At 46.1% G+C, this 12500-nt stretch overlaps 1 protein-coding gene across 1 annotated transcript in view; it reads left to right on the forward strand.

Moving 5' to 3' along the window:
- mllt3 (MLLT3 super elongation complex subunit) overlaps window positions 1–10265 on the forward strand; it is a 75101-nt gene extending 64836 nt beyond the window's left edge. The window contains 1 exon segment of the mRNA XM_042069083.1: window positions 8525–10265. Coding sequence (XP_041925017.1) covers window positions 8525–8656 — 132 coding nt within the window. The 3' untranslated portion in view covers window positions 8657–10265.
- Window positions 10266–12500: the final 2235 nt, after the last annotated feature.

A 12500-nucleotide genomic window follows, 5' to 3' on the forward strand; every position in this document is an offset into this window, starting at 1 on the left:
TCTTGAGTGGGTTTACCCTGCTGGAATGGAGCCTAGTGAAGCTCAGTGTTCTTCTGCCAACAGACATGGAAGTGATTAAACTCTAGCCCTACACACACACACACAAACGCTCTCACACACACACACACACACAAACGCTCTCACACACACACACACACACACACACACACACACACACGCTCTCTCTCTCACACACACACAACATTACCTCTTCTATCCTACCCATTTTCCCCCTCCACTCTTCTCTCTCTCATCTCTTCTTCTCTTCTTTCCCAGTTTGTTCATCGATTCACTCGTTCATTCTTCTTCTCTTTTCCACTCGTTCATATTTCTTCTCTTTAATCTTTCAGTCTATTTCAGTTACTCCTGATTGGCCAGTTGGCCTCTGTGAGGGGGTTTGTGCAGAATAGAGGTGTGTGTGTGTGTGTGTGTGTGTGTGTTTGTGTGTGTGTTTGTGTGTATGTGTGTGTGTGTGTGTGTGTGTTTGTGTGTGTGTTTGTGTGTATGTGTGTATGTGTGTGTGTGTGTGTGTGGTTGTGTGTGTGTGTGTGTTTGTGCGCGTGTGTGCGCGCGTGTTGGCCAGTTATCCTGTGTAAAGGGTTGTGTATGTGTGTGTGCGCGTGTGGTTGTGTATGTATACCGTGTAAAGGGTTGTGTATGTGTGTGCGCGCGCGCGTGTGTGTGTGTGTGTGTGTATCCTGTGTAAAGGGGTGTGTATGTATGTGTGCGTGTGTGTGTATCCTGTGTAAAGGGTTGTGTGTGTGTGTGTGTGTGTGTATCCTGTGTAAAGGGGGGTGTGTGTGTGTGTGTGTGTGTGTGTGTGTGTGTATCCTGTGTAAAGGGTTGTGTGTGTGTATCCTGTGTAAAGGGTTGTGTGTGTGTGTGTGTGTGTGTGTGTGTGTGTGTGTGTGTGTATCCTGTGTAAAGGGTTGTGTGTGTGTATCCTGTGTAAACGGTTGTGTGTGTGTGTGTGTGTGTGTGTGTATCCTGTGTAAAGGGTTGTGTGTGTGTGTATCCTGTGTAAACAGTTGTGTGTGTGTGTGTGTATCCTGTGTAAAGGGTTGTGTGTGTGTATCCTGTGTAAACGGTTGTGTGTGTGTGTGTGTGTATCCTGTGTAAAGGGGTGTGTGTGTGTGTGTGTGTATACTGTGTAAAGGGGTGTGTGTGTGTGTGTGTGTGTGTATCCTGTGTAAAGGGGTGTGTGTGTGTGTGTGTATCCTGTGTAAAGGGGTGTGTGTGTGTGTGTGTGTGTGTGTGTGTGTGTATACTGTGTAAAGGGTTGTGTGTGTGTGTGTATACTGTGTAAAGGGGTGTGTGTGTGTGTGTGTGTGTGTGTATACTGTGTAAAGGGTTGTGTGTGTGTATCCTGTGTAAACGGTTGTGTGTGTGTGTGTGTGTGTGTGTATCCTGTGTAAAGGGGTGTGTGTGTGTGTGTGTGTATCCTGTGTAAAGGGTTGTGTGTGTGTGTGTGTGTGTGTGTGTGTGTATACTGTGTAAAGGGGTGTGTGTGTGAGAGAGAGAAGCTCTGAAGAAACCTAAGGAAGTAGGAAGTTATTAACTCCATGTGGGTGTGTGCTGATGAATTCCCGCTGACTGACTGTGTGTGTGTGTGTGTGTGTGTGTGTGTGTGTGTGTGTGCAACCTCATTGAATGGACCAGTGTGTGTCTGTGTGTATTTACATCATAGTGTGACCGTATGGCTTCAGGCAGAGTGTGAGTGATCAAGTAGCTGCTGTGTGTGTGTAAGTGTGTGTGTGTGTGTGTCTGTGTGTGTGTTCTTGTGTGTGTGTCTGTGTGTGTGTGTGTGTGTGTTCTTGTGTGTATGTCTGTGTCTGTCTGTCTGTGTGTGTGTGTGTGTGTGTGTGTGTGTGTGTGTGTGTGTGTGTGTGTGTGTGTTTGTTAGATCAGGTCGAACTTCTTATTTTTTTCCCATAGGATGCGAGGCACTCCATGAGTCATCAGGAGTGGCATTGTGACAGAACATCCCCACTCAAGCTTTTTAGTGCTTGTAATCACTCTGCTAGTAATTACACTGCTAGTAATTACACTGCTTAATCACTCTGCTAGTAATCACTCTGCATTCAATTACCCAAGACGAACATTCCACTCAAAGTAACAGATCAATGTTTTCATAGGTGAAAGGTGTCTGGCAGATAAATCGTACATTATCAGCTCAGATGTATGTTTTTAGTTACAAAACCTGAGTTTTTAACTTTATTAGTGCTTATTTCTCACTAACTTTTACAAAATGTAAAGGCACAACCCCTGAACGTATAAAGAAATCCTGCTGTCTATGAGTCGGCTCCGCCATCTTGGATAAGTTTCCCAAGTTCACTTGCAAGCAGCGTACAGTACGTCTCTAATGGCTTGGCATGGGGAAATGACAAGGCCAAGGGGAGAGAGAGAGAGAGAGAGAGAGAGAGAGAGAGAGAGAGAGAGAGAGAGGGAGAGAGGGAGAGAGGGAGAGAGGGAGAGAGAGGGATACATGCAAAGCCACGGAATGTGGCCGTTGTGATGTCATGTACAAATGTCCAAATGCAAAAGGCTTCTGGTCTGTGCTGCCCAGATGTCCACTAAAGTTAGCACGCTAAGCAGCTAGCGCCAGGCTGGAGCTCTTGTAATACCACTTTGTACCACATGTGGCGCTGCATTAGATACAATGCAAGTCAATTGAAGAGGGTCGTCATGAACATTAGGGTGAGAGGGAGGGAGAGAGAGAGGGAGGGAGGGAGTAGTGGAGAGAGAGAGATGGAGAGAGAGAGAGGGAGAGAGAGAGAGAGGGAGGGAGTAGTGGAGAGAGAGAGAGAGGGAGGGAGGGAGGGAGTAGTAGAAAGAGAGAGAGAGAGAGAGAGGGAGGGAGGGAGTAGTAGAAAGAGAGAGAGAGGGAGGGAGGGAGGGAGTAGTAGAAAGAGAGAGAGGGAGAGAGGGAGGGAGTAGTAGAAAGAGAGAGAGAGAGAGAGAGAGGGAGGGAGGGAGTAGTAGAAAGAGAGAGAGAGGGAGGGAGGGAGGGAGTAGTAGAAAGAGAGAGAGGGAGAGAGGGAGGGAGTAGTAGAAAGAGAGAGAGAGGGAGGGAGGGAGGGAGTAGTAGAAAGAGAGAGAGGGAGAGAGAGAGAGGGAGTAGTAGAAAGAGAGAGAGAGAGAGAGAGAGGGAGGGAGGGAGTAGTAGAGAGAGAGAGAGGGAGGGAGGGAGGGAGTAGTAGAAAGGGAGAGAGAGAGAGGGAGTAGTAGAAAGAGAGAGAGAGGGAGGGAGGGAGGGAGTAGTAGAAAGAGAGAGAGGGAGAGAGAGAGAGAGAGAGAGGGAGGGAGTAGTAGAAAGAGAGGGAGAGAGAGAGGGAGGGAGTAGTAGTAGTAGAGGAGCATTAACATGAGACAGATGGGTGGATGGAGAGGTGGGATTGGGAGAGAACTGTGTTAGGAAAGTGTGTGTGTGTTTGTGGAGGGGGGGGGCAGAGGTGGGATTGGGAGAGAACTGTGTTAGGAAAGTGTGTGTGTGTTTGTGGAGGGGGGGGGGCAGGGGGGGGTGTTGGAGGGGGTTGTGGTGGTCCAGAAATGCTTTCCACATGGGGCAGTTGTGTAGAGGCTTTGTAGTGTGAATGGGACAGACTTGGGTTCTGTTACCCCTCAGAGTCATCAACAACCCTACTGAAGCCCCCCCAAATCATCCCAGAGGGGTGTGTGTGTGTGTGTGTGTGTGTAACAGCCAGAGAGAGAGAGAGAGGAGAAAAGAGATGAAAGGAGAGAGGGATGAAGGGAGGGAGGGAGAGGAAGGACTGAAGAGGTAGACTGCTGGAACCAATAATGCTCTGGACTGGAACAGTGTACTCCCTCTACCACTCACACACACACACACTCACACACACTCACACACACTCTCACACACACTCACACACACACACACACACACACACACTCACACACACTCACACTCACACACACTCACACACACACACACACACTCACACACTCACACACACTCACACACTCACACTCACACACACACACACTCACACACACACACACACAGAGACATGTGCACACACTCCTATGAGGATGTCCTATGTGAGCCTTGAGTGATGAAAAGCTGAAGGTGAGTGAGTGAGCAGTGACATGCAGGCTTCTGAGACACACACACATGCACACACGCACACATGCACACAAACACTCACACACACACACGCACACTCACACACACACACACACACACACACACACACACACACGCATGAAAGGCTTCTAAGACACACACACACACACACACGCATACACACACACATGACAGGCTTCTGAGACACACACACACACATACACACGCGCATGACAGGCTTCTGCTTTTAATTAGTTAGGATTGGGCTACAGCCATGCCTGTCTGTCATATGGCCTTGAGACACACTCACACACAGACACACACACACACACACACAACGCTTCACACCCAAGCATCATCAGAATGATACAGTGAGCTTCTGACTAAGTCCCCAAAACCCTGTAATCCAGAAGAGCAGACTACGCCACCATTGCTGAGCAATCTCTTACACACAGGGATCCTGCACGTTTATTACAATGTGTGTGTTTTGTGTACACTACTGACTGTGTGTGTGTTTGTGTGTGTCTGTGTGTGAGACTATGTGCGTGTGTGTGTGTGTTCTGTGCACTGTACTGTGTGTGTGTGGTGTGTGTGTCTTGTGCACGCTGTGTGTGTGTGTGTGTGTGTGTGTGTGTGTTCTGTGCACTGCTGTGTGTGTGTGTGTGTGTGTGTTTGTTTGTCTTGTGCACTGCTGTGTGTGTGTGTGTGTGTGTTTTTTTTTTCTTGTGCACTGCTGTGTGTGTGTGTGTCTTGTGCACTGCTGTGTGTGTGTGTGTGTGTGTCTTGTGCACTGTACTGTCTGTGTGTGTGTGTGTCTTGTGCACTGCTGTGTGTGTGTGTGTGTGTGTCTTGTGCACTGCTGCGTGTGTGTGTGTGTGTGTGTGTGTGTGTGTGTGTCGTGCACTGTACTGTCTGTGTGTGTGTGTGTGTGTCTTGTGCACTGCTGTGTGTGTGTGTGTGTGTGTGTGTGTGTGTGTGTGTGTGTGTGTGTCTTGTGCACTTCTTTGTGTGTGTGTGTGTGTGTGTGTGTCTTGTGCACTGCTGTGTGTGTGTGTGTGTGTGTGTGTGTGTGTCTTGTGCACTGCTGTGTGTGTGTGTGTGTGTGTGTGTGTGTGTGTGTGTGTCTTGTGCACTGCTGTGTGTGTGTGTGTGTGTGTGTGTGTCTTGTGCACTGCTGTGTGTGTGTGTGTGTGTGTGTGAGTTATTAACTCTGTTCTAAATGCACCACAGACTGTTGGAGTTGAGGCCTCCCCGGCTGTGTGTGAAAACTTTCTTCACTTTTTTATTGATAAAGTCACATCTGCCAGAACACTTATTTCACCACCTGCCATTGACCCCTCAGTGTCTGTCCCCTTCTCTGCTGTTTTCGACTCATTTCAGCCTGTGACCTTGCCCTTTGTGCTGGATATTGTTGGTCATTTGAAGCCCTCAGGCTTGCCAGTTGATAATGTCCCTCCCCGACTTCTTAAAGAGGTTTTTCAGACTGTTGGACCATCATGCACTGCAGTTATTAATAGCAGTCTGACCTCTGGAGTGGTTCCAGGTCATTTTAAACATGCTGTTGTGCAACCTTTGTTAAAAAAACCTGGGCTGGATTCTACTGTTTTGGCAAACTTCAGGCCGATATCCAAATTGCCATTTCTGTCTAAAATCTTAGAAAAGATTGTGTATTCCCAGCTCATGGACTTTTTAAATGAGCAAAATATCATTGAGATCTTCCAATCTGGCTTTAAAACATTGCACAGCACAGAATTAGCGCTTTTAAGAGTTTTTAATGACATCTTTTTAGCTACTGACTCTGGTCACTGCGTTGTCCTTGTACTGCTTGATCTGACTGCTGCTTTTGATACAGTGGACCATGAAATCCTGATTGCCCATTTGGAGCAGTGGGTGGGCATCAGAGGCACAGCTCTGGAATGGTTCAGGTCCTGCCTGTCACATCGAACCTTCTGTGTTAGTGTTGGTGACTCTGTGTCCTCCACTGTCCCCCTCTCATATGGGGTACCACAAGGCTCTGTGCTTGGCCCTCTTTTATTTTCTCTCTGTCTTCTCCCCCTTGGTTCAATTCTCAGGAAACACGGCATTTCTTTTCATTGCTATGCGGATGACACACAGATTTATGTCCCTCTTAAAAAGTCAGATGCTTACAGTATTAAGCCATATTATGCCTACATGACATTAAAGCCTGGATGTCTCTTAACTTTTTAAATTTTAATGAAAAAAAGACTGGTCATGGTCTTTGGTGGCACTTCTGTGACCCCCCTGGTTGATCTGGGTTTGTTAGCACAGTACCACAAGCCAATCACGACAAATTTGGGGGTAAAAGTGGACTCTGACCTTAAATTTGACAGCCAGATTAAATCTGTGGTAAAATCAAGCTTTTTCCAGTTGAGGCAGCTGGCAAAAATTAAAGGAACCATATGTAAGATTGTGGCCAAAACTGGTACTGCAATCACTTTCAAAATACTGAAGAGCGGTGTATCCCCTCCCCCTCCCCCTGACTCGAGGTTGCACACACGGATGGCGAAACACTACTGACTTCGTGATTAGTAGATAGATGGAGGGTGGCGCATCAGTTCAAAACACAACATGACATGACAAAACACAACATCAACAACAGTTGAGGGCTGCAACTTCACTTTTTAAATGACAATATCCTGGCTGGACTACTGTTGTCAGTGATATAAGTATTTGAAATGAACATGATTTCTTAATGTCTAGTGACATATCAGGGCCATTTTATGATTAATTGACATATTTTTCTTACATACGGTTCCTTTAAACCAGTCCTTCAAAAACAGCACTTTGAAACAGTAACCCGGCTGGATTACTGCAATGCACTTTCTATGGGGGTTAGCGGGTCCTCCGTTGCTCGTCTGCAACTGGTACAAAATGCTGCTGCCCGTCTTTTAACTAGCACACGAAAGTAGGAGCACATCTCACCTATTTTAGCTTCACTCCACTGGTTGCCTCTCCATTTTAGAATTCATTTTAAAACTCTTTTATTTGCTTTTAAAGCCATGCATGGCCTTGCCCCACCTTACCTTTCTGAGCTGCTCCACCCATACACTCCCAGCCGCTCTCTCAGGTCAGCTGACCAGCTGCTCCTGACAGAGCCCAGAGCCAGGCTAAAATCTAGAGGGGAACGAGCTTTTGCCGTTGCAGCTCCAAAACTATGGAACAATCTGCCCCTTCACATCAGACAGGCCCCTTCACTGTCTCTTTTTAAGTCCCATCTTAAAACTCACCTCTCTTCTCTGGCTTTTAACCCCAGTGTGTTGATGGTATGTAGATGTGTTGTGTGGGCAGTATATTTTATTTATTGGATTTTATTTTATTTATTGGATTTGAGTTGGTTTTTAATCTCTTTTTACTTTTATTTTAGTTTTTATCTCTTTTTTTACTTTTTTTCTACTTTTTTTACATTTATTTTAGTTAGTTTTTATCTCTTTTAATTGTAATACTTTATCCTATTATTGTGCTTCTGTGGTTTCTTGTGTGTTTCTTATCTTGCTGTACAGCACTTTGGGAACCTTGTGTTTGTTTAAACTGCTATATAAATAAAGTGGATTGGATTGGATTGTGTGTGTGTGTGTGTGTCTTGTGCACTGCTGTGTGTGTGTGTGTGTGTGTTTGTGTGTGTCTTGTGCACTGCTGTGTGTGTGTGTGTGTGTTTGTGTGTGTCTTGTGCACTGCTGTGTGTGTGTGTGTGTTTGTGTGTGTCTTGTGCACTGCTGTGTGTGTGTGTGTGTGTGTGTGTGTGTGTGTCTTGTGCACTGCTGTGTGTGTGTGTGTGTGTGTCTTGTGCACTGCTGTGCTGTGTGTGTGTGTTTTGTGCACTGCTGTGTGTGTGTGTGTGTGTGTGTGTGTGTGAGTGTGTGAACCTTGTGTTTGTTTAAACTGTGCTATATAAATAAAGTGGATTGGATTGGATTGTGTGTGTGTCTTGTGCACTGCTGTGTGTGTGTTTGTGTGTGTGTTGTGCACTGCTGTGTGTGTGTCTTGTGCACTGCTGTGTGTGTGTGTGTTTTGTGCACTGCTGTGTGTGTGAGTGTGTGTTTTGTACACTCTGCTGACTGTGTGTGTTTGTGTGTCCGTGTGTGAGTCTCTCTGCGTGTGTGTGTGTTCTGTGCACTGTACTGTGTGTGTGTTTGTGTGTCCGTGTGTGAGTCTCTCTGCGTGTGTGTGTTCTGTGCACTGTACTGTGTGTGTCTGTGTGTACAGTTAAGAACAAAAGTATTCATGTTAATTATTAATAATATTAATATTTGTCAGGAGTATGAATAATTTTGTTCTTAACTGTATGTGTTGTTTCTGTGTGTGTGTGTGTGTGTGTTGTTTTTGTGTGTGTGTGTGTGTGTGTGTGTGTGTGTGTGTGTGTGTGTATGTGTTGTTTCTGTGCACTGTGCTGACTTTGCATGTCATTCCCTGTCCCTACAGATTGTGAACCTCATCGAGGAGACCGGTCACTTCCACATCACGAACACGACCTTCGACTTTGACCTTTGCTCGCTGGACAAACCTACGGTGCGCAAACTGCAGAGCTACCTGGAGACCTCCGGAACGTCGTGAGGCCTGTCCGCAGACCTGTCATTCTCCGGTTTCTCCGCTTAGAACCTGTTATGTGGGGAGGAGAACCCACTCGCAGACGCTGACCAAAAAAAAAGAAAAAAAGAAAAAAAAACACAGAACGTGTTGTTGCAGAACCAGAAGACAAATCCCAAGAAGAGAACGCAGAACTCACCCTGAAGCCTTTCCATGTTCCCATGGCAATCAGGACACACGTGCTAAAGGACTGTGGGCTCGTCATACGAATGTTCATATTGTTCCCTTCTGTGTGTGAGTGTGTGTGAGTGTGCGTGTGCGTGTTTGTGTATGTGTGTTTGTTCTTCGGTTTTGTTTGTTGTGACGAATGCATGTTTCAATACTGCCTTGCAACCGCGTCCAGCTATTTATTACATTTTTCAACTTTTCAGGTGTGTGTGTGTGTGTTTTGTACAAGCGAATGAGAGGCATTACGTGTGTGTGTGTGTGTGTGTGTGTGTGTGTGTGTGTGAGAGTGAGTGCTCTATAGCGATCTTGTCTCTCTGGCTTAAGCGGTGGGTGAGTTGGAGTTGCGTCTCCACAGGAAGAGACGTCTTTGTGTTTCTCTGCCCCTGGCGTGGCCTTCAAAGGGCTGAGGTTCAACTTCACGCACACACACACTTACACACACACACACACATACACACACACACACACACACACACACACACACACATGTCAGAGAACCCTGGGGAAATGCCTTGCCTAATACACACACACACATACAAACACACACACACCATGAACTGCTGTTCTGATTTCAAGTGATATCAAGGTTAGGTTTACATAAATGCATCTGTTCCAAAGCTGAGGTTCAACTGCCTACACACACACACACACACACACACACACACAAGTGAAATCAAGGTTAGGTTTACATAAATGTGTCTGTTCCAAAGCTGGACTGCAGATAATGGTGATGTGTTTCAGAAAGAGCGCCGACAGCAGATAACCAGAGACCTTATTTATTTGGCCCAGGAGACTCCCGGTTCTAGGGTCTTTAGTCGGCCCAGGAGACTCCCGGTTCTAGGGTCTTTACTCGGCCCAGGAGACTCCCGCTTCTGGGATCTTTAGTCGGCCCTGCAGTCCCGGTTCCTTTTGCTTTGTTAGTCTTGTTCTGTTCTCCCTCTGCGCTTGTGATGGAACCTGATCTTTTGAGGGGGTTTTTTTGTCTTTTTTTTTTTTTAAATTGAGGAACTGAAGTTTTCATTGAACTCGTCTTGCCTTTGGGGTCGCTGAGACAAAAGCAACCCAGGAGGAGAAAACTAATGCAGAAACAAACATGGGCCTTGTACTCACAAACAAACAAACAAACAAACAAAAACAGATTGTACTGACGAGACACAGCACCTGCCTCTGCTATGCTTGAAGACACTCAGTGGCGGCCACCTCTCCTGACGTTCAGGAGTGGACGCACTGTTGTCCACGCTGTCATGGCGACAGTCGACCAGTAGGGGGGGCTGGACATATTGGCACTGTATGTAAGTAGTGTATGATTTACTTTCTCTTTTTTTTTGGTAATTTGTGGAAATGTGTATTGCTGAATGATTCATACTGTGTATATTTTTTTACCTTAATTTCCCTAATTCCATTTCTAAGCCCAAAGAAGTTTGTTTTTAGTTTATAAATATCATGATATATTGTTTATATGTGTATATAAACTTTATATGTGATGAAATGACGTCATTGTCCTTTTTTGAAGGGTGTGGGTTTGGTGCTCATGAAAGGTTATCAATTGAATTATGGCCTCAAACATCTGGCCGTGTGTGTGTGTGTGTGTGTGTGATCTATCTATCTATCTATCTATCTATCTATCTATCTATCTATCTGTGCTTTATACATCATTGATATCCTTTCACAAACGCCACCTTAATATGAATGCATGAATGACCACACTTTTTGATTGCAGAGAGTGAACACACATGAAATGGATTGTATGAATGAATGGCATTTAAACTATGCTGAATTTAACCTGTTTGCATCAAGTTTAGTTTTTTAGTTCTCCAGACAGTTTGGATGTGTGATAGAATGCAGACAGGCTTACCTGTTTGCTAACATGCTAACGTATTTTCTATCTCAACTAATCAAACTCCCCATAGTGTGAGCGTAAAAATTTGATTTATGGGCTACATTTGGAGACCTGTTCAATCTGAAGAATCTCAAGTTTGGGAAGCTTGGAGCCGTTTATTTGGAAAATTGACCTGAGACGTTTTTCCCAGAGAAGAAGAATCAGATCGCACCCACAGACGCAGCTCTGCAGCTGACTGGTCTACAGCCGCGTTGGTGGGTCTAGTAGCCGAGTCTGCTCATAGTAGCTCTGAGGCTGAGCAGCGCTTTGGCTAGGCTACCAGCATGTTAGTTACTAGGCTACCAGCATGTTGGTTACAGCGCTTTGGCTAGGCTACCAGCATGTTAGTTACTAGGCTACCAGCATGTTGGTTACAGCGCTTTGGCTAGGCTACCAGCATGTTGGTTACAGCGCTTTGGCTAGGCTACCAGCATGTTAGTTACTAGGCTACCAGCATGTTGGTTACAGCGCTTTGGCTAGGCTACCAGCATGTTGGTTACAGCGCTTTGGCTAGGCTACCAGCATGTTGGTTACAGCGCTTTGGCTAGGCTACCAGCATGTTGGTTACAGCGCTTTGGCTAGGCTACTAGCATGTTAGTTACAGCGCTTTGGCTAGGCTACCAGCATGTTAGTTACAGCGCTTTGGCTAGGCTACCAGCATGTTGGTTACAGCGCTTTGGCTAGGCTACTAGCATGTTGGTTACAGCGCTTTGGCTAGGCTACTAACATGTTGGTTTTTAATAAGAAACCTCTCTCGCTCTCTGGCCTCTTCGCTGCCAGATAAAATAAATGCAGCGATGGAGTTTTATTTTATGGGGCTTGGTAATAATAGGATAGCGTGATTCCATACGCCGCAACATAAAAGAAGGAATAAAGGCAGCCGGCGATGAGGAGTCAATAAACAGAGGAGGGGAAGGTGAGGATCTCTCATCTCGGGTCGCGTTACCCTGCTGTAACGAGCCAACACACACACACACACGCACAGCCGCGGCTTAGTGAGGTCTGTGTGCTGGCTGGAGGGGCCCCACCACCGGCTAAACGAGTGTTTCTCCCCCACGTGGAACTTGCCCACAGCCGGAGTGCGTCTGGGAGAGAGGTTTTAAACCGCTGCTGCCCCAGCAGAGGGGAAAAGTTCAGGCAAGCAGTTTATTAATACACAACTCCACTCCTGGGTCACGACTGCAAGCTCCTCTCTCAATCTCACTCACCCTCTCTCTCACACACACACACACACACTTAGGGCAGAACCGGCTGTGCTTGTGGAGTTTCATGTTTGCACAACTGGGTGGTCGACCAAAGACTGGGTTTTGGAGTTCCTCCAAATCTTCCATTTTATGAAGGGGGGTTGTGTGTGTGTGTGTTGGGGGACATGGGGTCATTTAAAGCCTTTTATCCTGAAGGATGTCATCCATCTCTGTCTCACTGGTTGCAGTCCTTATAAGAACTATTGTGTGTGTGTGTGTGTGTAGGAGGAGACGAGTGCCTAATGCAGCTGTGTGTGTGTGTGTGCTCTATAGCCTACTGCACACATGGTGGCATATCTGAAATATCACTCCAGAACCAAAGCTGATATCCTGTTCAGTTACTGACCAAACCTTACTGTGACGGAACTGCTTTGAGTTTCGTCTTCTTTTTGGGTTTTGGCCACAGAGTCAGAAGAACAGCAGCGATGCGGTGGAAATGTTGATTTAATTTTAAGGCTTACCAAATCACAGCAAGCAAGTACAGGTGATTAAGGGGAATATACTAAACAAAAATAAAAAA

This window comes from Alosa sapidissima, chromosome 18 (genome assembly GCF_018492685.1).
Source record: "Alosa sapidissima isolate fAloSap1 chromosome 18, fAloSap1.pri, whole genome shotgun sequence".
Taxonomy (NCBI): Eukaryota; Metazoa; Chordata; class Actinopteri; order Clupeiformes; family Clupeidae; genus Alosa; species Alosa sapidissima.